Consider the following 24,923-nt stretch of genomic DNA (forward strand, 5'->3'; position numbering starts at 1 on the left):
GATTGGAAGTGATTGATTTATTCATTTAAAAATAGCGACAATAATCATTATTTACGGTCCCTGTTATAAACTATTACTTATTGCACCGCCACAATGGTAAAAATCGTAAGAAAACATATACTTTTCTCACGTAGAAAACGTAAGAAAAAGGGAGAGCCGTAGAAACCCCTTCCATCAGCAAAATTGCAATTACGGATGTGTGTTTCTGATACAGATTAATGTTATCAGTGCACTCATCCTACTGAGCTTAGTGAGCGGCCACAAGGGCAGATTCATATAAAAAGGCATCGCAAAACGGGGCACCCCGTTAATTAAGTTTCCAGCTTCAAGCGCTAAAGTTTATTCATAAATTCAAAAAATAAAATATATAAGTTCAGGATCCTTTTGTTAACTTCAGGTGAATCATTCCGCCACAAAAATGCGAATCTCTATTTATTCATAAATTTAAAAAAAAGAGCAGGTTCCATTCTAAATCTTTCCAGAAGCGGAATCCGACACAAAAATGCGTTTCTCTATTTTTCTGGCCACTCTGCTGGCCCTTCAACTATCAACGCCCACGAATTCGAAATGGTATCACCACCTGGACAAGAATATGGATACGGTTTTACTTGAGGAGGCCATATTGGAGGGGATGGACATGAGCGTTGATGAGATTGTGGAAAATGCTAGTCAAATAGATGTCCCTCAAGAACAAGGGGCTCCCTCAACAAAGGAGACCAATGCCAAGCTGTGGTTAACCAAAGCAGGAGCTTGTATTGATGGCATGGAGCAGAGGAACACAGAAATGGTGAGGCATTAGAATACATTCTTTCGGAATCACAAATATACCTCTAAATCCCATTTAAGCAAAGTTACTTTGCGTTCGCTGAAAATCAAGAAGAAAACACTCCAATCATGGCCAAGTTCAAAGATATCCAGGATATCATGAATGACATCTCAAGGCGCTACAAGTGGTTGCAGATTTATGGGGATTCCGAGAACTTTGAAAATTTGACACTGATCAAATTCGCCGAGGATAGTCTCTCGGCGATCCAACAGATAGACACGATGCATATAACGCTCTTTGGAAGGGAGGACAGAGACCATGTGACGCCCAACAACCTGCTGTTTCAACTGCAAACCACACTAAAGGTAATATATAGCAAGGATTTACGAAGATTTTACTAAGTTTAGTCATGCTTCCTAGGGCTCCACCAACTACATCTGCAAGTCCCAGCAGTCCACCCAGCAGTTTTTTTACCTGCTATTCCAGGACATTGCTCTCACTGAACTGAAGGCCCAGGCCACCATAGAGTTCTCCTGGCTGCTGCTCAAGCAGTTCGAACAGGGGGAATTCACCGAGGAGAAGAGAGTGATACGAGAGGGCCTGAAGCGGAGGACAAGCCGTACTCTTAAGCTGTTTAAGGACGTGATTAGCACAGCAGATCGCACAGTTTGGCGTTGCGATCCGACGCACCACACACCGGGAATCACCTACGAGGAGGTCACCCGTCTCCTGCAGGGCTACATCGAGAATGAGGTGGATCTCCACCCGACGAGTCAATGCTGGAGTACTTGTGAAGACTACTCCAGCGCCTCTAGTCAGGGCTGCTACTACCCCACAGAGTTCTGTGGCAAGCAGCCCAGGTGCTCTGGCCATGTACTAGGCTGCCAGTTTGTGGAGTCCCACATGCAGATATGCCAGGCGCCTTGGTACTCCAACAGGCGGTACGAGTTTATTCACTACCAGAGTGGACATAGGCTGGGCCAGGAGGGTAGTTGTGGCAGGAGCTTGAGCCAAACCTATAGCTGGTATACATGGTTTTTATATCACTGCAGCTACTGCATGTGCCTGTGCGACGAGCAGGGCCCCAAGTCGGATCGCTTCTTCAACCTGCGACCCGTGACAGCCGATGTGGAGCGCAACAGAGTCGTGACTGGCCTTCGCTTCGTAAAGCACAATCGTATCCTGCACTTGCAGATCCAGGAGGGCGAGCTCCTGCCCAAGGGAGTCATCAACCAGACCACTCTCCAGTGGAAGCCCTTGGAGGAGTACAGCATCACCGATAGGGATGTGCGAGAAGGTATAGATTACCACATGCTGACCCACGAGAGGAGATCCATTGATCTGGATGAGTTGGAACCCATAACCAACGACTTCCTCGTTACCGGGCTAAGGTTTGCCAACATCGAAGGTGATCTGCACCTGGAGGCTCACTACAGCCCATTCCAGTTCGAAAGCGGCAAACTTGATCTGTCGACGGATATGAGTTATTGGCAAAATGGGGCCATTGAAACCTTGAGGTAGCATTCCACTTAATATTTTGAAATAATCACAATACTAAAAAGCTTGTTCTTTCTTTCAGGGAGGAATTACCATTGGAGAACACCCACGTGCCCACCTTATCCACCTCTTCGATACCTTTCTCAAGCAGCAACCAGTACATCGATTTCACCCACACGGGCTTTGAGCAGGATGCCGCCCAGACCACTGTGCCGTTTATTGACATCCAGGAAGTGGTCTCAAATCCGCCAGTGCCGCTGTCTGGCATTGGCATCTATTACAAGGGTCGCCAAGGTTATGGGGGCTTCCTAGGACCTAAAATTATTAACCTTGACTTTGCTCGTTACCTACAATGATCGAAGATTTAGTCCAAAGTGAAAAGAAATGGAAGCCCGAAAGGAGGAGGAGTAGGAAGGACCTAAAGTGGTTTTGAATAAATCCCCTTGAATTGAATTCTTACTCTTATAATTCTTGAAAAAAGTTGTTAATAAGCAATAAGCAACTGTTTAATATAAAGAAGGTGCAATAATCATGTTTTAAAATTCGAATGTCAATTAATAAAGTGCATTAAAAAAAAAAAAACAAATATTTCCATACAAAAAACTAACTCACCTGGGACCTGTTTAGTCGATTCAACTCGTCGATCTGCCTGACGATGGCTCCCAAACGCTTAGCCGTTTCAGTCAGCTTACAGATCGGTCCTTTAGACTTTCTCCGCGAGGCTGTGGCGAAGAATGTCTTCTGGTAGGCTAAGACACAGCCCAGGAAAAGGAGAAGTTCTCCCTTCATAACGAATCTTTTTATTTTCATATATTCCAAAAAGCTTATTCTCTGTTCCAATGCTATAGACTCAGTGAACAAAATTTGATTTTATGAGCTGACTTTTGAGTAGAGCTGCGATCTTATCAGTTTTAGTTTTGCTCTGAGATGTTTCCCTAAGAGATTTGTTTAGTAAACAATAAACTAATTAAAGAGAGAACATTCATGCATCTGAGTCACTGAATAAATCGAACTTATTATTCTCACACATTTTTTAGTTATAATCTCTTACGCGTGTCGCGCTAAAAGATTACAACAGGCCATAAAAAAATATATATATTTGTATTTACACAAAATTCAGATAATTAAAGATTTTTATTTTTGGCAAAGAACGTTGTTTTTATCACTATAAGTTAGCTTGTTAAATATTATAATTAAAATAAACACTCAACTAGATGCCACTTTTAAAGAGTTTTTCAAAGAATTATTTTCTTCTATTTATCTTCTATTTCACTAAAACTAAAAAACCCAAAGAAGTAATGAAGAAATTCAGAATTCAGAAAAATAAGTTTTTACTTCCCAACCCCTTAAAAAATAATAAAACACATTTTTATTACCCACATTTTGGTTCAAATAGAAGATTATTTTATAAAAATAGGCTATTTTTTTTTAATAACAAAAAGTCTATATTCGTCGACAGTATCTTAGTCTATGAAGTATCAAGAGCTTGTGGCATAGCTACTAAAACATTTTCTGATAATTAAATGATGATCCTTCTAGGTCAACAGACTGAGAACCTGAGTCAGGACTTTTTTAAGGATCGTCAAACATGTTATGTTTCCTCTGATTAACAGATTTACTGTATAAGTCAAGCTTTCATTTTTAAGAAATACGATTTTTTATTTCTTTTTTGGTATAAAGAAAGTACATTTCTGTAGCTAGTTTAATTGTTTTGAAGAATCCTATCTCTTAAGAAAAAAAACCAACTAAAATGTTTCCCAGAATCAAACAATTATCTGTACGGGTTCTAAGCAAACAATGCCTCTGATTAGGAAATTCGTTTGCTAAAAGATTTGATTTTAATAATTCTATATCAGCGATGGGCACGTAGCGGCTCAATTTGCTCACGCTGCTCAAACCGTTATTTTTTTTCGGAGGCGCCAGCATGTCGCACAATTGCAGACGCACAAGTGCAGTGCTCGCGACCAGCGAACCGTGAAGATTTACAAAAACAACCACACTGACCTTTGGCGCAGGTAGCGAGCACATCCCCGCGATCCCGAGTTTGCAACAACAAAACACAAGCGACCGAACTCGCACATCGTCCCAAAAACAAGAACAATTTTAAAGGGACCTGCGCGGCTGGCGTTGACTTCTGCACTAAAGAAAAACGATTGGATTTTTTTGCAGTCGTTTTTCTTAGGCGGACATAAATGCACGCAAAAATGGCTGAAGATATTGATCTACTCAAAAAGTTTTTGTCAGTGTATTTTCTCGGCTCGCACATTCTGTGTGTCGCGTGGGTGCGACGCTTCGCAACGCTGGGGGTTGTTGTTTTTTTTTTTTTTTCCAGCGAGCTGCTGCTCAAACCGTTAGATCTCGTGCCCATCGCTGTTCTATATGATTCGGTGGTCTCATGTATACGTCACCCTTAAGCCCAATATGAACTGAAAGCGATAAGGCTGCTCTCTTTAAAAGTCGAAGCCAAATTAAAACCCAATTTAGTTGTGTTTTAAGCTCCAAGGCAACTCGGTGAGCTCTCGGATAGAGCTCTTAGTGTAATCTGAAGGCAAACAGATCCTTCCGACATCTAATCCTGACTGAAAATGAAAGTGAAAATACCTATCTTTGTGGCCTTGCTGCTGGCCATGCATACGAATGCAGATGTTGTGAAAGTAATAAAAAAATCTGTCAGTGATGCTGCCATTAAATTGGCACAAGAGGAAAAGATAATAGATTACGTGCCCGACGAGAATATTCCGATTTTTCAGGAAACCAAGTCAATGGTTGAACCTAGGTTGATGGAAATCCGAAGCCGTATAGAAGAGTTGGACCAGACTATGAGAAATCAGGTGAGTCACGATGATACTGTCCTTCCCCATGCATTTCTAATGGTTATACCTCCCCAGCATCATCACTTTGCGGACTTTATAATTGAATCGATCGCAGACTATATAGAAAAGAACAGCCTAATAATGGCTAACATGCAGAATATTCAGAATATCATAAACAGGATCTCTTTGCGCTACCAGAGGATGCAGACATATAAAACAAGGATGCCATTTGAAAAGACGTCCCTATCCAACTTTGCTCAGGAAACCCTGTCGATAATCGAGGACAGTCTTGATGAACTTCACCTCACCCTTCTTGGAGACGAGGACAAACCCCATTTTACGTCCAACAATCTTTTGATACAGCTTGACACCAGACTAAAGGTTAGCCCACATCTATTTCTGTCCTAATAGTTCCTAACAAGCTTCTGAATTGTAGGTTTCCCCCAGTCACATGTGCCGAACGCGACAGTCCGCCCAGCAGTTCTTTTACCTGCTGCAGGAGGACATCGCACTCGCCGAGCTCAAGGCCCTTGCCTTGGCTGAGTTCTCCTGGTCGTTGCTTAAAGAGGAGGGCCAATTCACCAAGGAGAGAACAATCCTCCAAGAGGGATTCCAGCGCAGGACAAACCGCACTCTGAGGATGTTCAAGGAGGTGATGAGCAGACAAGATCGCACAGTTTGGCGATGCGATCCGGCACACCACACACCGGGAGTCACCTACGAGGAGGTCACCCGCCTCCTGCAGGGCTACATCGAGAACGAGGTGGATCTGAACGCAGATGGGAGATGTCGATATGACTGCGCCCGCTACAATTATGCCTCCAACCACGGATGCTACGATAATGAGTTCTGCTCCAAGCAGCCGGCGTGCTCAGGGCGCGTCCATAACTGCAAGTTTGTGGAATCTAAGATGGAGGTGTGCCTGGCAGACAAGAGCTCCAGCAGGCGATACGACTACGTCCATTATGAAAGCGGACATCGGTTCGGGCAGTGGGGCCAGTGCGACAGGCGCACAGACGAGGCAAAAAGCTGGCGTCGGTGGATTTTTTGGCAATGCAGCTACTGCATGTGCCTGTGCGATGAGCAGGGCCCCAAGTCGGATCGCTTCTTCAACCTGAGACCCGTAACAGCGGATGTGGAGCACAACAGAGTCGTGACTGGCCTTCGCTTCGTAAAGCACAATCGGATCTTGCACCTGCAGATCCAGGAGGGCGAGCTCCTGCCCAAGGGAGTCATCAACCAGACCACTCTCCAGTGGAAGCCCGTGGAGGAGTACAGCATTACCGATAGGGATGTGCGACAGGGTGTAGATTACCACATGCTGACCTACCACCGACGGTCAATCGATCTGAACGAGCTGGAACCACAAAGCAATAACTCCCTTATCACCGGGCTTAGGTTTCAAGACGTCGGAGGTCGCCTACATCTGGTGGCTCAGTACAGCGAGTTCGAGTTCCAGAGCGGCAAACTTATTGATCCAAATGAGCAGAGCTATTGGGGGACGGGAGACAGTGCTCAGGGAAGGTAAATCCATCACCTTATTATTCAATGTTCTTAATTAATAGCAAACCTTGTGTCTCTTTTAGCGAAAAACTGACCTTAGGAGAGACCCATGTGCCCACTATTACTACTTCTTCGCTGCCTTACCCAAAGAGCTACCAATACCTCGATTTCACCCACACGGGCTTCGAGCAGGATGCCGCCCAAACCACGGTGCCCTTTATAGACATCCAGGAAGTGGTCTCCAGTCCACCGGTTCCGCTGTCCGGCATTGGCATCTACTACAAGGGCCGTGAAGGATATGGAGGCTTCATTGGACCCAAGATTATCAACTTGGACTTTAGTCCGTACCTACAATGAGCGTACCTACAATGATCCCGGATGAGAAGGAATATAAATTGGAAAACAGGAACGAAATATTCGTCCTTCAACAGGGATATATTTTTGCTTGGCTTTGATCTTGATAGTTATTCTTAAATTTTTCTATTTTGATTGTACATATGCCACGCGAGCAAAAAAATTCACAATGAGCAATCAGTTCCTTTTTTATTGAGACAATAATCATAAAAATAAAGTGGCAAATATAAACATTTATTTGCATTAATTAAGAAAATATAAATAAAATGTCATTTAAGGAAATCATATAATTTCTATCGCTTAGTTCCTTTATATTTTTATAGTTTTAATTATTTCAGTCAGAACTAAACACTAATATATATTTCTAACCATCATCAAAAGACAACTCAATCTAGACATGTTTGGCAGAACAAAATTTTACCTAATTTTTTAAAAATTTTATAAGGGTTAATCTACAAAAATTGTATTTCTTAAAATGTTAAATTAAGTACTCAGATTTGGTAACCTAATAAAAACTAAAGAATAGAATTTTATGGTGTTTAGCTATATATTCATTGGTGGAATTAATAAATTAATAAGTTGTTAATTGGTGTTCCTCTATTTGTTTTTAAAGAGGAACTCAAGAATAGCGGTTCGAAGACATTAAGAAGCTCTTTTTATAGGAATCGTTTACAAATTTAGTTACAAATTTTAATATGTGAATTTTAATTTGATTGTTTAAGTTAAAAGTTAAACCACCGACTCCATTGTGGGCAACTCGACATTCTGGCTGTAGTCGTAGGTGATCAGTTTGGGAGCCACGTAGCCACCGTATCCTTTGCTGCCCTTGTAGTATACTCCAATCCCGGAAAGGGGGACCGGAGGCGCGGAGACAACTTCTTGGATGTCGATGAGGGGCACAGTGATCTGGGCGGCGTCCTCTTCCAGGCCCGAGTGTATAAACTCCACATACTGGTCGTTGTCGCTGGGATAAGGCTCCGAGGGTGTGGAGGATTCTGAGGACACCTTGGAGTTTTCTAGGACCACTTTCCTCCTGAAGGAAATTATTAATAAATATTCATAATATTTTGATTGTTTATAAAAGTAGTTAGTACCTGGCCTTATCGGTGCCCGCTGACGACCAATAAGTCTTCTCAGTGAGCCGACCGCTCTTGAAGTCAAACCCAGTGAACTGTGCCTCCAGATTAAGATGGCCTCCAACCACACGGAACCGCAAGCCAGTCACTAGGAAGTTGCTTTGATTTCTGAGCTCAACTAGATCGATGGACCGTTTCTCGTAGCTCAGCGCGTGGAAGTCCACGTCCATCTTAACGTTCTTATCTAAAATGCTGTAAGAATCCAGGGGTTTCCATTCGAGAGCGGTCCCATTGATGGCCCCATTTGCCAGAAGCTCGCCCTGCTGGATCTGAAGGTGGAAAATGCGATTGTGCTTTTGGAATCGCAGACCAGTGACAACTCTGAAAGGAGCAGATTCTTGTTAGTGATATTATTGTCAAGTGCGGGGTTCATTATGGAGTAAAAATCAGCACCTGTTACGTCCTATATCGGCGATCACTGGGCGCAGGTTGAAGAAGCGATCCGAATGGAATTCCTCATCACACAGGCAGAAACAGTAATGACACTCGAAAAACCAACTTCGCCAGCTTTCAGCTCTGTTCATCTTCCTGCTGCACCCTTTAGCTGGTCCCAGGTGACGCCCGCTTTCGCCCTGGATGAAATCGTATCGCCTGTTAGAGCCCCTCTCCGAATGACACACCTCCAGGTTGGACTCCAAAAACTGGCAATTGTGCAGGCGACCTCTGCAGCTCGGCTGTTTGGTGCAAAGCTCCCCGTGTTGGCATGAATAGCTTCTTGCCAATTGGTAGTGGGCGCAATCACGTCGGCATGTTCCATCGGGGTTTAGATCCTTCTCGTTTTCTATGTGGCCCTGCAGGAGGCGGGTAACCTCGTCGTAGGTGACTCCGGCCTTGGGCTCTTCGGGATCGCAGCGCCAAACGGATTGATCAGGGACGCTCATTTGGTCCTTTATCAGCTTTCGAGTGCGTTTCATTCTGCGCTCGAAGCCCTCCCGCACTATTTCCTGCTGCACGGTGAACCCGGTCCTCTCGAACTGCCCCAGGAATAGCCAGGACCACTCCAGCATGGCAAGGGACTTTAGTTCGGTGAGGGCGATGTCCACATACAGGGAGTACAGATGTTGCTGGGGGGACTGAGGAGTCCTGCAAGTCCTGTTCGGATATTCCTACATTCAACATACAATCTTAATTGGTTTCGTATTTTCAGTTAATTTCCAGATGGATTTACCTGATAGCCATTGATGACGGATCTGAGCAGATTCTTTCCCCCGAAGGGTTGGTATTCGCTTCCGAAGAACGAAGCGTGCAACTTGTCCATCGTATTCTCGTTTTGCTCAGTGTTTAGGATACTTTCCGCGAAACGAATTTGGGTGCTATTTTCAAACCTGGCCTTCTCATATTTTCCTATTTTTTCGTATAGGTGGTCAATCCGTCCTATGGTTTTATAAATATCATCGAACTCCGAGTTAAAGGGTAAGCTGTAATCCATGAAGCCGCCTGATTGGACGGCGAACGCCGCCCTATAGCGATTCTAGCGGAGGGATTATATATTTTTGTTTTTAATTACAAGAGTGCAACTGACTCACCGTGGTTCTGTTCAGTCGATTCAACTCGTCGATCTGCCTGACGATGGCTCCCAAACGATAATCGGTTTGAGTAAACTTAAAGATCGGTTCGTTAGACCTTTCCGACGATATTGAGGCGAAGGATGTCTTCTGACAGGCTAAGAAACAGCCCAGGAAAAGGAGAAGTTCTCCCTTCATGACGCGATTTGTTTCTAAGATTTACTCAGAGGAGCGACGAAATTCAATACTTCTGCTTAGTTCGAATGCTCAAATCTGAATGAATATTATATGGTTTTGGGGTGCCTTTTATGTGATGCTGCAACCTTATCGATCTTTTTTCATTGTTCACGACTTTAATCCCAAGAGATTATTAAGTTTTTCTAATGAAATTATGAAAGAACTCATTAAATTGTCAGGATTTTATGGATTTTCTATATAATTTGAGAACACTGTGACCTTGTCCAATGCATTGCCAACTTCTGAAGAAAAGTAAAGTAATGAAGCTTCTGAAGAAGTCCACTTGCGAGAAAGTACACTCCTGCCCACAATTATACGACACCCCGAAAATTTTAGTTCCGACCCTCGTCGGAGAATGGGAAGGTATATTACAAAAAAAGGAAGTATGCAAAATTTTTCGATTTGTATAAATAAATATATTCTTAACGGCCCATATGGGTTCGGCACGGTTGGAGAGATAGTTCAGAGGCGGATACGCAATGTTTATGGGGGGCCTTCCATGCTAGATCTGTGCTACACAAGTTCAAGATGATGTGGGGAATACAAAAATGTATTGCAGGATCGTCTTCAGATATAAGGAAATCAGATTTTAAACAGAATTCATTCAGCTTCAATTATCAATCAGCTTCATTACATTTGTATATATATATAAAATGTAATATACCTCCCCATTCTCCTACGAGGGTCGAGTAATTGTGGGCAGGAGTGTACTTTCCCGCTTCAGAAGTTGGCAACAACTCAAAGCTTATACTGTAGAACTCAAGAATTTAGCAACATATTTTCTTATTTAGCAACATATTATACTTTCTTCAGAAGTGACCTTTTCGCCTGTCTACCAGCGAAAAAGCACAGTCTATAACAAATTTAGTGACATTATTTTATAATATTTAAGGTCAGTTGATTTTGCAATTCGTAATCAGGTTTATGATTTCCCAAGAATTCAAAGCATTTTCGAGTATTCCAAGAATTATTGGCTCCTTATCTCTATCGCTTTTCTATGAAAAGAGTAATTCTAGTAGTATATCTTCACCTTCCAAACCTAAACCAAAGCTATAAAGGAGAAGCTGAATGGAAAAGAATTTAGTAAGGTTTTAGGCTCCAAAGAAACTACAAGAGCACGCCCCTTGTGTATAGGATCTTTCAATTTGAATCCTTTCGTCGTCTTAGCGGAATCCAAAGTGAAATCGCCTATATCCTTGTGTAAATGGGAATCCCATTCTTTTTGGCCTTGCTGCTGGCCACGACCACGAATGCAGATGATGATTTGAAAAATATCGGAAGTGCAGCCGGTGGTGCTCTCGGTGGTGTCCTCGGTGCTACTGTGGTTGGCGCCGCTTCTGCGGGTGGAGCTGCTACTGTGGCTGGTGCTCTCGGTCCAGCTGTGGGTATTGCTGTGGGTGCTGCTGTTGGTGGTGCCTTAGTTCGTGAGGGCGTTGATTCAGGCATTAAATGGGCACAAGACAAACATATTATAGATTACGTGCCCGACAAGAACATTCCGATTCTTCAGGAACCCAAGTCAATGGTTGAGCCTTGGTTGGCAGCAATCCGAAGCCAGATCCAAGGATTGGACCAGACGATGAGAGAGCAGGTAAAAACACGAGGATACTTTCCTTCCCCATACATCTTTAATGGGTATCCCTTCCCAGCATCATCTCTTTGCAGACTTCGTCATTGAATCGGTCACAGACTATATGGAGAAGTATAGTCCGATAATAGCCAAGATGCAGGATATCGATAAAATCATAAACAAGATCTCTTTCCGCTACCAGAGGATGCTGACGTATAAATCTCGGAACACATTTGAAAAAATGACCCTAATCAACTATGCTGAGGATACACTCTCGATACTCCAAGACAGTTTAAATGAACTTCACGTCACGCTCCTTGGAGACGAGGACAGACCCCATGTGACGCCGAACAATGTTTTGGTTCAACTGGACACCAGACTAAAGGTTGTATATATAATAAGAGTATTTAAGTCCTAATAAATAATACCTTATATCTCAATTGTAGCGTTCCTCCAGTCACATGTGCCGAACGCGACAGTCCGCCCAGCAGTTCTTTTATCTGCTGCAGGAGGACGTCGCACTCACCGAACTCAAGGCCCTCGCCTTGGCTGACTACTCCTGGACGTTGCTCAAAGAGGAGGGCGAATTCTCCGAAGAGAAGAGACTAATGCTAGAAGAATACCAGCGCAGGACCAATCGCACTCTGAGGATGTTCAAGGAGGTAATGAGCAGACAAGATCGCACCGTTTGGCGATGCGATCCGGCATACCACAGATCGGGAGTCACCTACGAGGAGGTCACCCGCCTCCTGCAGGGCTACATCGAAAACGAGGCGGATCTAAACGCAGATAGATCATGCAAACAGGAATGCTCCACCTACCAGCATTCGAAAACCCAAGGATGCTACGATGGAGAGTTGTGCAAAAAACAGCAGCCGTGTAAAGGTAACGTCCACAACTGCCGGTATGTGGAATCTACGATGACGGTGTGCCTGACAGACGAGACCGCCATTAGGCGATACGAGTACGTGGAATATAAAAGCGGACATCGGTACGGACAGGGAGGAAAGTGCGGCGGGCACACAGACAAGGCAGAAAGCTGGCATCGGTGGATTTTTTGGCATTGCAGCTACTGCATGTGCCTATGCGATGAGCAGGGCCTCAGGTCGGATCGCTACTTCAACCTGCGACCCGTGACAGCCGATGTGGAGCGCAACAGAGTCGTGACTGGCCTTCGCTTCGTGAAGCACAATCGTATCCTGCACTTGCAGATCCAGGAGGGCGAGCTCCTGCCCAAGGGAGTCATCAACCAGACCACTCTCCAGTGGAAGCCCGTGGACAACTACAGCATCACCGATAAGGATGTGCGACAGGGTGTAGATTACCACATGCTGATCTACGACCGACGGTCAATCGATCTCAATGAGTTGGTACCACTTAACAACACCTTCTTGATCACCGGGCTGAGATTTCAAAACGTCGGAGGTCATCTGCATCTGGAAGCCCACTACAGTGAGTTCGAGTTCCAGAGCGGCAAACTTGTTAAACCAACGGAGCAGAGCTATTGGGAGACCGGAAAGAGTATTCTGGGCAGGTAAATCTAACCTCATTAATCATTCAATCAACCTCAAAAATATTCTGAACAATCAGAAACTAATGTCCTTTGTTTTTTTCAGCGATAAACTGAACCTAGGGGAGACCCGTCTGCCCACCATTACTACTTCTTCGAAGCCTTTATCCAAAAGCGACCAGTACCTCGATTTCACCCACACTAGCTTCGAGCATGATGCTGCCCAGACCACGGTGCCTTTTATTGACATCCAAGAGGTGGTCTCCAATCCACCAGTGCCGCTGTCCGGCATTGGCATCTACTACAAGGGTCACCAAGGATATGGGGGCTTCATTGGACCAAAGATCGTCAACTTGGACTTTGCACCGCACCTCTAATATATATGTACACCGGTTAAGTAGAAGAAGTAGGAAGAGACTGTTTGTTGTGTTTACAAAACGCTTTTCAAGTAACAAACACTTTATAGATTTTTACTTCAAATTTTCAAAACAAAATATAATGGATCTTGGCTTTTGAAATAAATAAATCTAAATAATCTTCAAATTTATCTATCAATAGTATTTTATACAATTTTGCATTACGTAGACTTGTTTTAAAACGATTCGAATTGGAAGTTTTTGTGTCAAAATTTGCAATTTCCAGTCTATATTCAAAAAACGCGCCTTCTGCGGCCTGTTATCGACCAAAGTATCGATCTATCGAAAGGAGCTAGGGCCACAGCGAACGGACGAGTTGGCATTCCTGTCACTGTTTGTTGTTGTTTTTGCCGCTGCCGCCGCCGTTGTTGTCGTTTTGAATGGAAATCAGTCACAAAAACTGAACAATTTAGATCTAGTCCCCGAGTCGAAACCTGTCTACACATTCTCGGTTTATTTGTACAATTCAACAAAATTCGTTGTGCGCATGCAAAAAGATACAAAAATAATAAGGTGAGTCCAGCTTCACACACACACTCGAGTGCACACGCATACAGACGCAGCAAAAGCCGGCTGTGAAGGAGAGAGCGAGATGGCAACAGCAAGGGTCGCTAGTTTTTCGCGCCTTCTTGATTTTTGAATTTCAGTGAAGGCGAAAGTCTTTGTTTTATATATATGTATGTACATATATTTGTTTTATTGGCACGCTTTGCTTTAATATTGTTATTGATCGAACGGCAATCGATCGCGTCCGCCGATCGATGATCGAAGTGTGCCCCGCATTCTGGTCGCTGCTGAGTTTTTCGGTTTTTTATTCTTTTTTCGCGTCTCGTTGGATGATCTTGGTGCCGTGCCATGAATCTTCGAAAATAGCCAGCCATTGACACGCCTCGCACACACACAAGCGGACACCGTCGTCGTCGTCGTCGTGGTGAAGTAATCCTGAACAATCTGAAGAATCGGCACCTGCATCGCCCCAAAAAAAGCGACCACCTTGAACCCATTCGGACCGACCCACTCCACTTGGCTCGGAAAACCCCCATTTCTCGTTCCATTCCGATCCCACGAATCACTCAAAAGTGCCAGCAGCAGTTTCAAAACTCCAAAAGTAAATAAGAACAGATTTTTGAGTAAAATAAAGTCTTTCAAAATATAAATAATAATAATAAATAAATGTATTTTAAATGCATCCATAAAAAAAAAACATAAATATTAATGGATCTAAAAACAAATTTATAACTTTTTCTTAATATAAACAGTAAAAAGTGAATGAATATTAAATAATTAAGAATTTAAATATATATAATAAATGTCTTTAGCAAAAAATATGACTAATAAATAAATTAATATAAAATAATAATAATATAAAAAATACTTATTTTTTATATTTCTTTTTTAGATTTTTAAGTTTTTATTCATTAATTTTTAATTGTTTATTAATGAATAAAAACTTTAAATTCTAAAAAAGAAATATAAAAAGAAGTATTTAATAATAATAATAATATAAAAAAGCAATTAAAAATTAAAGCCTAAAAACTTAAAAATCTAAAAAAAAATCAATTTTAAAAATAAATATTTAATAATATTAATATTAAATTTAATAATAATAATAATAAGTAAAACGGGAGATATGAAAAAAAGAAATAAAAACTCCTTGAAATACCAACAAATGAAGGATTTCAAATAGTTCTGACATAAAACTTTTAACATTAACAAATAAACCTCATAAGAGACCTTCTATAAATTTGAATTTAAAAAACATTTACAATTTATTCGCTTTTAGCATTCAATTCACATTCAAACAAACTTAGTTCTTTCATTGAGAAAGAAGGCTGGCAAACGTCCACCAATTAAAAGCAACAATGATAAGAATGAAAACAAAAGACTTTGAATAGAGCTGATTACCAAATAAATAGAATTAAATGTAATTTAGATAAATGCAAACGAAATATATACAATTATTATTTAATTTACACATTAATTTTACTTAAAAAAATATACTTTAATTAAGTCTTCCCCCTTTTCAGTTGTTAAAATTGCCTGTAACCTCAGTATGTCTCAAATGACCGAGAAGAGAACGACGTCGGCCCGTTCGGGGACAGCTGCCAAGGAGAACCACAGCCTGGCCGGGCGGCATCATCGCCAGAACGGACAGCAGCGCAGCGGCGGCGGCAAGGGCATCGAGATTCTGGACTTTCACGAGTCCTGGCTGGAGGAGGTGGAAATCTACAAGGATAAAATGGTCATGGCCAAGAAGCTGACCCACCACAATCACGAACCCGTCTCTGGTCATCCCTTCAACTCGCACCTCTCTGCCCCAAATCGATACCAGAGTAGGATCTCTGCCAGCACTCCGCAGCATCGCAGTACCGCCGGCGGAGGAGCACACTCGGCGCCGGCCGCTAGCTCTGCCACTGCTGCCGCTGCTGCTGCAGTCAACACCACCAACGCCCGATCCCCGCCGCCTGCTGCACTGAAAACCAGATCGCCACCATCGCCGCGTAAGCGCCAGACGCCAGAGAAAATAGTCCGTGGCAGCGTCTCATCTGCCGGAGATTCGTCGAAGATCACACAGTCGCCGCAGCGCATTGTCATTCGGGGAATCCCATCGCCAGCTGCCAGCACAAGTCCAAAGAATATGTCCACAGGCGTCACAGCAAACAGTGTGCTCCAGTCGGAGTCGTACAAGAAGGTCCAGGTGAGTGTGGAGAAGGTGTAAACTTTATGTTATATGTTTAGACTCAGTAGAAGACTTGTTAGAGGAACATTTGTATGAGTAGGAAAGATAACAAAGTGGGTAGGACATGGAAAGAGTCTAGCTTTGATCTAAGATAAGGATATTTTGTGGCTTAGTTAGTTAACTTTAAAAATAACTATATTTATTGATTTTATTTTAAATTAAAAAAGGGTATATTTGCCATATAATTAGAAATTTAATTATCTAATTATCTTATTTATTTTTGTATAATTTCCTAACACTGCCTCTGCCAATTATTTGAATAAACTTTTCTTATATAAAAATATTAACCAAACTTCAGCTAGCAATCGTTTCTTAATCATTTCTCCATTAATTCATTTGAAAGTAAACAAGAAAATTAGAGTAAAGATGTATTGATACAATATAGATACTTATCGCAAAATATCGATATTAAAATTGTGTAAGAAAAATCGATATACTGTTTGACATATCAAAGCAATTTAATATTATCAAATTAAATCAGAAATTTCAAGCATTTTCTTTAAGTAAATATTTAGAATCTCGATATATCCGAGTTTTATTTAGAATATTGACCGCGATCGATAGACAAATCCTACTCTTTCTTGTGATATACATCATACATTTCATTATCATTCATAAGTTCCCCAAACCAATTAATTTAATTCCTCTTAAATGCTAACAAAAATCCTTAATGATCCCCTCTCCGTCTTTCGTTTTCCCCACTCTGTGTTTCTTGTCCGTTTCCGTTTCCGCTTTCGCTTAAAACTAACCACACAGATGCTATTGAAGCGCGCCCGAGATGATGCCAGCGTCAAGAGCTCAACCCTCAATGGTGGCAACAAACGCTCCAGTCTGAGTCCACCGGTCCTGACCAAGACAGCGCCCTCCAGCTTATCCTGCTCGAGCACAAACACATTAAAGGCATCGCCGCCCAACAAGATTGTGGTGAACACCTTCCATGGCAGCAGCATCCTGAATACCCAGCAGGAGGAGAAGAGCAAGCTGCTCACGCAGAATGGACTGACCAAGTCGGCAGCCACTGCTCTAGAGACGAGCCTGTATGCCTCCTTGTACACCCAACCGCCTAACATCCAGCCGGTGCATCATCATCACTTGGCCAGCCAGCGAATTCCAGGAGGAGATCAGAGCTCTTCGTATGTGGGAGTGTCCCTAAACAAGGGAAGCCTGCATGATCATCATGATCGAAAGCACGAAGATGATCCCTGTGCAGGTGAGTAGGATTAGGATTATCCTTGGCGGATATTCCTCTAGATATTTGTGAATTCCTAGCTATCGATGACATCAACAACTATGATGACTCCGACTCGGAGGAGGAGTATGTGGGTTCGCCCTTCTTCCTCGAAGAGGACAGCTCCGAGTCCCATCAGAGCCGGCATACGCGTTTGGTGCCAGGAAAGACCCATTCAAAGGAATCGGTGGCCACTACGGATTCTGAGGCATCGGTTTATTTCCGTCCAGATGCTATCCTGTCGCCCAGTTTGTTTCCTAATGTTCCGCCCTACCTCAACTTTACCTCGCATGCCGATAAGGGTCCTCCGATGCCGGCTGCTCTTCATAGAGTCTTGAAATGGAAGCTAAGTCCTGTGATGCCCAAGATAGTCAAGCGAGTGGTCCTGAATTCAGGCTTTCGCATCATCAAAAGTGAGTTGTTTAAAGGTTTTTTTGTTTTATATTTATTTTGTGTTCTCCTGCAGACACCACCGACTGGATGGCCGTGTGGGAGAAGCACATGAAGAGTCCTGGCTTCAGGACTATTAGGTCGCACCAAAAGTACAACCACATACCTGGCTCCTTTCGTATAGGACGCAAGGACACCATGTGGCGCAGCATCTACAATAACATGAAGAAGTTCGGCAAGAAGGAGTTTGGTTTTATGCAAAAGTAAGTAAAGTAAAAAGAGGATTCTTTTGATATACAAATTTATATCTCTTGCTAGATCCTATATAATGCCTGATGACCTGGAGAATCTGCGACAGGTTTGGCCCAAAAATGCTTCCAAGCTAACCAAGTGGATTGTTAAGCCGCCGGCAAGTGCCCGAGGCACTGGCATACGCATAGTCAACAAGTGGAGTCAGTTCCCCAAGGATCGTCCTTTGGTGGTGCAAAAGTGGGTCTTGAAATCTTCACCAGTAATCTATATATATCCTATATAAACCTCTCTGGCAGATACATTGAGCGACCCTTGCTGATCAACGACAACAAGTTCGACATGCGCCTGTATGTGGTGCTGACCTCCATCAACCCGCTGCGCATCTACATGTACAAGGATGGCCTGGCCCGCTTCGCCTCCGTCAAGTACAGCTCGGAGCTGAGCAATCTCGACGAGCGCTGCATGCACCTGACCAACTACAGCATCAACAAGTTCTCCCAAAACTATGCCAAAAACGAGGACTTTAATGCCTGCCAGGGTCACAAGTGGACCCTGCAATCCCTGTGGTCCTGCCTGGAGAATCGAGGGGTGAATACCAAACGCCTTTGGGCCACTTTGCGCAATCTGGTGATCAAGGGCATAGTGAGCGGTGAATCCGGACTGAATCGCATGTACCGCCAGAATGTGAACTTTCGCTACAACTGCTTTGAGCTCTTCGGCTTTGATGTCTTGCTGGATGAGAATCTGGTGCCCTGGCTGCTGGAGATCAATATATCGCCTTCCCTGCACTCGGAACTGCCTTTGGATTTGCATGTCAAGGGTCCCCTCATCCAGGCCGTGCTGAATACAGCTCTGTATCAGGTGCCGCCAAAGCTGAATGAACACCAGCAGACCGAGATCCTGCAGGAGTTGAATCTGAGCGGGCCACTGTGCCATGACAAGCGCATCTTCACCACTTGCCTGACGGCGGAGGAGGTGCGCAAACACAATCAGTACACGAATCGCAGCATTGAGTTCCGGGAGGAGTATGTGGACACCATATTGGATAACCTGCTGCCCGACGATGTGCGTTGCCTGATTGTGGCCGAGGATGAGCTGGCCAGGTGCAAGCCTTTAGAGCGTGTCTTTCCCACCGCCGACACACACATTTACCTGCGGTATATCGAGAATGCGCGCTACTACAATCGGTTGCTGGACGCCTGGGAGTCCAAGTATGCCAAGAAGCGGGATGTGGGCATTGCTTTGCTGTCGCGCTTCTGCCGGGAAAAGTACCATCTGCAGGTGTCCGACGCGGCCATGGAGAAGGTGAATGGCCGCCATTTTGGCACATTTAACAGTCCCTTTTCAAGTCATATATCTTATTTAGGAACCAAATGTGGCACTTACCGAGATCGATATGCTGCATGTGCGCAAGGATGAGGTCCTGGATGGTGCCACCACGCTGGTTCTGCTGAAGCCCGCCCCGGAAGTGGATAGCAGTGAGGCGGCGCCCAATGGGGTCACCCCCAGCCTCGACACAAGGTCGTGAAGCAGCCCACTCCAAGACTGACAGCACTAGTAACTCTCTCAGCAAGCAGCCAAAATCCAAATCATTCTCACTGCGACTTCCCACGTCCACGCCCTCGTCCACATCCTCCCGTTCAAAGATTCACCCTGAAGTTGTCTCGACCAAATAAAGCTACTCAAATCCGATCGTCTTTATCCCTCTACCCGCACGGAGACTATTTTGTGGGAGTTTTTAGAGTGATTCAACGACTCATTACTATTTATTTCGAAGATTCTACAGCCAAGCGGAGCGTTTCTTGCGTTTTATGCAATTATTTTTTAGAAAAATTGAAAGTGAATAAAGAAATTACGCCATTTAAGCTGGTGTGAAAGTTGTATAAAAAAGGTGATGTCTATTTTGTTTTATTTTAATAATTATAAATATAAAATAACCTAAGGTATTTGTTTGTATGGCTTTATTATTTTTACTATTATATTTTTATTTTTGTAGAAAAAATTATTATATTTTTACATTTTTATTATAAAAAGGACTTTTTAAAGGACCCCATATCTACATACATTTGAAATAAAAATAATATTTAAAAATATAGTATAAAATAAGATAATTATTTATTTATTTCATTAAATTATTTTGTTAAATATTATTTCAGATTTTTTTTATTTAGGAATTTTTTAATTTTTTATTATAAATAAAGGTTCTTAGGGACGCCATATTGACATTCTTATGAAATAATTATAATATAAAATATGATTAATATTTAAATATTTATTTTTTTAATTTAATTTTAAGATATTTAAATTTTTATAAATAGAGTTTGTAAGGACCCTGTATTTACATACTTTTAAAATACAAAACTATTTGTCGATGCACCTTTAGAAATCTTTAATATAAATACTTAAAAAGTAATATATATTAAGATATCTTATTTTATTATCACATTTAATTTTAAATTTAAAAACATTTAAATTAAAACCCTTTAGTATTATTTCAACTACCTGTTCTTCCTTTGGTATATACGGTAAGTATATTTCCCCCTTTCACATCAATGCTGGTATATTTTGCTTCTCTCAGCGCGGTCACACTCATAGCTATAGTAAACAAAAATTCATTTTGCGGCGCTAAAATAATAAAGTTTATAATCATTCATTTACCATGGCGTGGTCCTAATTCTCTAACCAAGAACCACCCCAGCTGACGGGATTTGGAGTAATTAAACTGGATAAAACGGGCTCAAGGAGCCGGAGAACTGCATGCGGAGAAAGAAAAAGTTGCGTTCCATTGATTTTTCGCTGTGACGCCAAAAGTTGCTACTCAAAAAAAAGTTGAATTGGTGCGGTAACAACTTCTGGAATTTGTTGCAAAATGAGTGGTGAGTAATGTAGTTAATTTAACAAATTTTAGTCAACTTTAGTCCCTTTTGATTTGGCTTATTGTTTATGCTCAGGGTTAAGTGAGCCTTTTTGTGGCGACTGTATGGGAATTTGCAGTCTGCTTTCGGGGAGAGGTGGGGGTTAAGTGGGTTAAGGGCGGGCAAAGGGGGCTCTTCGGGCTGTTTGGGGGTCCTGGCAGGACAGACGCACCTGCGCTTTGACACCCTCTCCCTCCATATCCCTGGGAAGGTCCAGAACCCCCCCGATGAAGTCATCAATTTGGCTACAATGTAGATACAGTGGGACTTTTCTTGAATTTGGGATTAGAAAATGGGTATAATTTTTTAATAATTTATGGAGAGTGTGTTTAAGTAGGTCATGAAGTATTTTAATTATTTTTAAAACTTTAGAAATTGTTTAAAATTGCATTATATAAAAAAATATTTTTTTAAACTTTAAGTTCCACTTAAAAGGTTTTTTGAGCTTATCAGACAGAAGGAATCATTTCCGACCCCATAAATCATAGATATTCTTGATCAGAATCACAAGCCGAGTCGATCTAGGCACATCCGAGACAAAAATTTTTTTTTTCATTTTTTCAAAATTTGATAAGGGGTTACATCATTAAAATTTTCAAAAATTGAAAAAAATTTGAATTTTAAATAATATTAAATTTGGAATGCAGATTTATTAACCTTTTAAAAACTAACACAAAAATGCTTTCCAAATTGAATTTAATTAATTTTTGGCTTAGTTATAGATTCTTAAAGTTTTGAATTTTTGCAAAAATTATCATGGATAAATATTTTAATTTTAATATTATTTAAGTTTTGATTTTTCCAAAAATTATACAAAATGACGGATAAATATTTTATTTTACTTTCTTTTCAATTTCTATTTCCCCCAAAAAACAGGCGACGAAAGCAGCGAGGAGAAGCACATCCTAAATCTAAGCAAGCAAAAGCTGAAGAAGGTGCCCAAGCAGGATGATGCCCACAACATACGCCAGCTCATCCTGGATGAGAACGAACTGCAGAAGATAGACAACATAGACTCGTACCTTAAGATAGAAACGGTGAGTAAAATAAACTAAAAATAAATTAAATAATTAAATTAAATTATCAAAATCTACTTAAAGCTCTCCCTGGCCCGTAATCAATTACTGCGCATGTATGGCGTTTGCCGGCTGCACTGCCTCCGTGAACTGAACCTCTCCTTCAATGGCATCCTATCGATTGAGGGCCTCAAAGAGTGCATTCACCTGCGCCTGCTGAACCTGGAGGGGAATAACATCAAGACCATTGAGCACCTCAACACCAACGTCAATTTGGAATGTCTAAATCTGGCGGATAACAGCATTGGCAGCATTTCGGATGTGTCCTATTTGCGGAATCTCAAGGAGCTGTATTTGCATGGAAATCGCCTGACGCACTTGAGGCAATGCGATAAATATTTGCCCACCTCCCTGGAGACCCTGACGCTGGCCAGGAATGGGATAACCGATCTGAACGAGATATGCACGCTGTCGCATCTAAGCAATCTGCTGAGCATCTCGATATCGGACAATCCCTGTGTCCACATGACCAATAGCATGGAGTGAGTTTAAGTTTTAGTTTTTCTTTAAAATTACTTAAATTTCCCTACATTTCCCAGGGGCTTTGACTACCGACCCTTTGTGCTGAACTGGTGCATGAACCTCAAGTACATCGATGGCTATGTGGTGGCCCCCATCGAGGGCCTCAAGGCCGAGTGGCTGTATAGCCAGGGTCGTGGTCGCCAGTTTCGTGTGGGCGAGCAAATAAGCCTGGCCAAATACCTGAGCTCCAATTGTCCCCTGGTGGGCGAGGCCTTGGAGAATGAAAACGATCGTAAGCTGCGCTTGATCCTGAGCAAGGCTCAGCACCATCAACGGCAGCTTCAAGAGGAGATTATGGATAATGCCAATAGCTCGGCCAGTACCTCACCCTCATCCCATCGCAAAAAGCCCACGAGTAGGATTCAGTCGCCAAGATGTGAGTTTTTATATAAATTTTTGAAACCAAGATGTCTCATTTTTAACTTCTCCTTTAGTTTCCCGTTTGAGTGGCCGCCAGGGTTCACCTGAATCCATGGCTAACAGCTATCATGGCAACAGCAGCTGCAACAACAGCCTTGTCAGCGACAATGGCTCCGGGAATAACTCTCTGCAAATGAGCATTTCGCTTATAGAAAATATTAAAAATGAAGGCGATGGCTACTCGCTGGCAGGCAGCGGTATGTCCAGCAGTGTGACCACCAAGACCTACAACTCCACGGAGTCTACACCTAGGAATATCACCCCAAATCCCTATAATGGTGAGTTTTAAAAGGAAGCTATAAAAAAAATCAAAATATCTTCCTTTTAGATCAAACCTTCACTAGCCAAACCCCCTCGGGAGGTCCTTTGGCGGCTGCCTCGAAAATGGTGCCCGTGCCGGAGACCCTTATGAGTCCCGATGTCTGTCCCGCCGCCGTTGCCCAAAGGATGACTGTGGTGGGGGCTATGAACTCCCAGCAGCTGCTGCACAAAACCAAAGTCAATAAAAACAAAGGTAGGCCAGTTGTAAGCTGTAAGCTGTACAGTAAACTAAACTTTCACACAGTCTTAAACCTAACAAACCTTTATACTTTGCTACACAGACAACAAACTAAACTTGCCGAGGGTCCAGAGTCCTCAGCTAAAAAGGAACCAAAGTCCCGCCAGTAGTCCCCGAAAGTTGGCTGGTAAATCTAGCCAAGAGAAGCTACAGACATCCACCATAATGATAGATGCTGGTGGTTTTAGCACCGATGACGATGGCGGGGAACAGATTAACACCGAGAAGTTAAAGGCCATACGGAAGATGGCAGCCCAAAAGCAACAGCAGCAACAACAGCAGCAGCAGCAGCAGCAGATGATGATATATCAGGAGAAGATCAATGGAGGTGGCAGCCAGAACTGTGCGGAACGCTTGAGCGAGCATGTGACCGAGTCCTCGGCTGTGACCATCCAAAAGATGTGGCGTGGCTATCATACGCGCAAGAAGACCAACAAGGATATAGCCGAGAGACTGCAGCGAAGACGCACGCAGGAGTACATACAGTGAGTGTATCCGTTTGAAAAATGCCTAGAAAAGGGTTTAACATTTCTCTTTACCTTTCCTCTTAGACAACTCAGCGAGGACATGCGCCTGACCAAGGCCCATCTGGTTAAGGAGCGTGAGATTCAGCAGCTGCAGATGCAGGCCATCAGTGCGCTGTGGAAAAAGGTGTCCACCATGGAGGTGGTGGCAAAAGGTATACCCGAGCAGCAGCAGCAGGGCGAACAGGATGCCACTGGCTCCTCTGGCCAAATGAGTCTTGATCCAAACTCCGCCTCGGTGGTCAATGATCTGGCCAAGCGTTGCACCATGCTCACCGACCAAGTGCAGATATTGCAAAACTCCATTGGCACCATTGTCAACTGCCTGACCATGGTGTGCAATCTGCCCCAGGATGCGATCAAAAAGCAGGCCGAGATCATTGATTGCAGCTCCACGCAAACGGATTTGATAGCCGTGCACACTCCTCAGATAGAGGATCTCAGCAACTTTCCCTTCACCAAGCCCAGACCCTCTACCTTGGCCCTGGAGTCCAAGCATGAAGCGATGAGCTCGAAAATCGAGGAACTCAACGAGATTGAAGTGAAAAAGAACGACGATAACGATGCCTAAAGAGAAGAGAAAATTTAAGAAGAATTAAGAAACGATTAAACGCTTTAAGGATCCGATCTCGTCGGCGCTAATTAATTACTTCATGTGTAGGCTTTTTGTGTAGCTTTTGCAAACATTTTTAGAGCTCAGTTGTGTTGCACACACACTCACTCAGTAGCAGCATCAAGCAGACACCAAAAAGATCAATTTTTGTTAAATGTATGAGAAATGAGAAATGAGAAGAGTGTAGTAAAGGCGAGGAAGGCGACGGAGAGATGCAGCAAAAAAAAGAACTTATGAAACAAAATATAAATACAAAATTACATTTTTGTAAAACCAAAAAATAAGGCTTTGTGGGAGAAATGGTAAGAAACAAGAAAGAAAGCTAACTTTGGCCAGCCAAAGTTTGTATACCCTTGCAGGTAACAATTAAAATATAT

At 42.8% G+C, this 24,923-nt stretch overlaps 6 protein-coding genes across 8 annotated transcripts; 4 read left to right on the forward strand and 2 right to left on the reverse strand.

Annotated features, from left to right (window-relative positions):
- The first annotated feature begins 272 nt into the window (after positions 1-272).
- LOC108086052 (uncharacterized) lies at positions 273-7,167 on the forward strand. Its single transcript, XM_070283528.1, has 9 exons — positions 273-397; positions 461-787; positions 847-1,131; positions 1,187-2,283; positions 2,346-2,618; positions 4,938-5,094; positions 5,152-5,457; positions 5,513-6,600; positions 6,663-7,167. Exons 2-9 carry the CDS (start codon positions 503-505, stop codon positions 6,934-6,936), a joined length of 3,765 nt encoding a protein of 1,254 aa, XP_070139629.1. The 5' UTR covers positions 273-397; positions 461-502; the 3' UTR covers positions 6,937-7,167.
- A 485-nt stretch (positions 7,168-7,652) lies between these two features.
- Positions 7,653-9,782, reverse strand: LOC108086051 (uncharacterized). Its single transcript, XM_017182869.2, has 5 exons — positions 9,596-9,782; positions 9,238-9,540; positions 8,463-9,175; positions 8,028-8,390; positions 7,653-7,966 (listed from the first exon to the last, which is right to left on the reverse strand). Exons 1-5 carry the CDS (start codon positions 9,770-9,772, stop codon positions 7,663-7,665), a joined length of 1,860 nt encoding a protein of 619 aa, XP_017038358.1. The 5' UTR covers positions 9,773-9,782; the 3' UTR covers positions 7,653-7,662.
- A 1,233-nt stretch (positions 9,783-11,015) lies between these two features.
- Positions 11,016-12,762, forward strand: LOC108086049 (uncharacterized). Its single transcript, XM_070283529.1, has 4 exons — positions 11,016-11,402; positions 11,461-11,766; positions 11,828-12,695; positions 12,749-12,762. The coding sequence occupies exons 1-4, from the start codon at positions 11,016-11,018 to the stop codon at positions 12,760-12,762; spliced, it is 1,575 nt and encodes a 524-aa protein (XP_070139630.1).
- Positions 12,729-13,630, reverse strand: LOC138927955 (uncharacterized). Its single transcript, XM_070283530.1, has 3 exons — positions 13,575-13,630; positions 13,077-13,308; positions 12,729-12,882 (listed from the first exon to the last, which is right to left on the reverse strand). The coding sequence occupies exons 1-3, from the start codon at positions 13,628-13,630 to the stop codon at positions 12,829-12,831; spliced, it is 342 nt and encodes a 113-aa protein (XP_070139631.1). The 3' UTR covers positions 12,729-12,828.
- On the forward strand, positions 13,411-19,626 carry TTLL4B (Tubulin tyrosine ligase-like 4B). 3 transcript variants are annotated; one of them, XM_070284194.1, is made up of 8 exons: positions 13,411-13,820; positions 15,360-16,005; positions 16,816-17,257; positions 17,317-17,688; positions 17,742-17,928; positions 17,984-18,154; positions 18,214-19,222; positions 19,284-19,626. In XM_070284194.1, the coding sequence occupies exons 1-8, from the start codon at positions 13,795-13,797 to the stop codon at positions 19,443-19,445; spliced, it is 3,015 nt and encodes a 1,004-aa protein (XP_070140295.1). In that variant the 5' UTR covers positions 13,411-13,794; the 3' UTR covers positions 19,446-19,626. The 3 variants fall into 3 exon arrangements, with proteins under 3 accessions (XP_070140295.1, XP_070140294.1, XP_017038490.1); XM_070284193.1 differs by having other exon boundaries at positions 13,414-13,820; positions 16,804-17,257; XM_017183001.3 differs by having other exon boundaries at positions 13,415-13,820; positions 15,335-16,005; positions 16,804-17,257.
- A 1,018-nt stretch (positions 19,627-20,644) lies between these two features.
- Positions 20,645-24,801, forward strand: Cep97 (centrosomal protein 97kDa). The gene is made up of 8 exons (XM_017183032.3): positions 20,645-20,793; positions 21,709-21,869; positions 21,933-22,390; positions 22,448-22,806; positions 22,865-23,128; positions 23,179-23,364; positions 23,453-23,894; positions 23,961-24,801. Exons 1-8 carry the CDS (start codon positions 20,787-20,789, stop codon positions 24,502-24,504), a joined length of 2,421 nt encoding a protein of 806 aa, XP_017038521.1. The 5' UTR covers positions 20,645-20,786; the 3' UTR covers positions 24,505-24,801.
- The last annotated feature ends 122 nt before the right edge of the window (positions 24,802-24,923 follow it).

Source organism: Drosophila kikkawai, chromosome 2L, assembly GCF_030179895.1.
Source record: "Drosophila kikkawai strain 14028-0561.14 chromosome 2L, DkikHiC1v2, whole genome shotgun sequence".
Lineage (NCBI taxonomy): Eukaryota > Metazoa > Arthropoda > Insecta > Diptera > Drosophilidae > Drosophila > Drosophila kikkawai.

Excerpts from the sequence above, each read along its gene's own strand:
- LOC108086049 (XM_070283529.1), top strand. The coding sequence starts at position 11,016 with ATGGGAATCCCATTCTTTTTGGCCTTGCTGCTGGCCACGACCACGAAT. Across the intron at positions 11,403-11,460 it reads ACCAGACGATGAGAGAGCAG|CATCATCTCTTTGCAGACTT; the intron begins GTAAAAACACGA and ends ATCCCTTCCCAG. Across the intron at positions 11,767-11,827 it reads AACTGGACACCAGACTAAAG|CGTTCCTCCAGTCACATGTG; the intron begins GTTGTATATATA and ends TCTCAATTGTAG.
- LOC138927955 (XM_070283530.1), bottom strand. The coding sequence starts at position 13,630 with ATGCCAACTCGTCCGTTCGCTGTGGCCCTAGCTCCTTTCGATAGATCG. Across the intron at positions 13,309-13,574 it reads TTCGATAGATCGATACTTTG|TCTCTTCCTACTTCTTCTAC; the intron begins GTCGATAACAGG and ends CACAACAAACAG. Across the intron at positions 12,883-13,076 it reads CTAGTGTGGGTGAAATCGAG|CTCTGCTCCGTTGGTTTAAC; the intron begins GTACTGGTCGCT and ends GTCTCCCAATAG.
- TTLL4B (XM_070284193.1), top strand. The coding sequence starts at position 13,795 with ATGCAAAAAGATACAAAAATAATAAG. Across the intron at positions 17,258-17,316 it reads CGAAGATGATCCCTGTGCAG|CTATCGATGACATCAACAAC; the intron begins GTGAGTAGGATT and ends GTGAATTCCTAG. Across the intron at positions 17,929-17,983 it reads GAGTTTGGTTTTATGCAAAA|ATCCTATATAATGCCTGATG; the intron begins GTAAGTAAAGTA and ends ATCTCTTGCTAG.
- Cep97 (XM_017183032.3), top strand. Across the intron at positions 22,807-22,864 it reads TAGGATTCAGTCGCCAAGAT|TTTCCCGTTTGAGTGGCCGC; the intron begins GTGAGTTTTTAT and ends CTTCTCCTTTAG. Across the intron at positions 23,365-23,452 it reads CAAAGTCAATAAAAACAAAG|ACAACAAACTAAACTTGCCG; the intron begins GTAGGCCAGTTG and ends TTTGCTACACAG.
- LOC108086052 (XM_070283528.1), top strand. The coding sequence starts at position 503 with ATGCGTTTCTCTATTTTTCTGGCCACTCTGCTGGCCCTTCAACTATCA. Across the intron at positions 2,619-4,937 it reads TTTGCTCGTTACCTACAATG|TGATGCTGCCATTAAATTGG; the intron begins ATCGAAGATTTA and ends AAAATCTGTCAG. Across the intron at positions 6,601-6,662 it reads GGAGACAGTGCTCAGGGAAG|CGAAAAACTGACCTTAGGAG; the intron begins GTAAATCCATCA and ends TGTCTCTTTTAG.
- LOC108086051 (XM_017182869.2), bottom strand. The coding sequence starts at position 9,772 with ATGAAGGGAGAACTTCTCCTTTTCCTGGGCTGTTTCTTAGCCTGTCAG. Across the intron at positions 9,176-9,237 it reads CCGTCATCAATGGCTATCAG|GAATATCCGAACAGGACTTG; the intron begins GTAAATCCATCT and ends TGTTGAATGTAG. Across the intron at positions 8,391-8,462 it reads GCCGATATAGGACGTAACAG|AGTTGTCACTGGTCTGCGAT; the intron begins GTGCTGATTTTT and ends TGCTCCTTTCAG.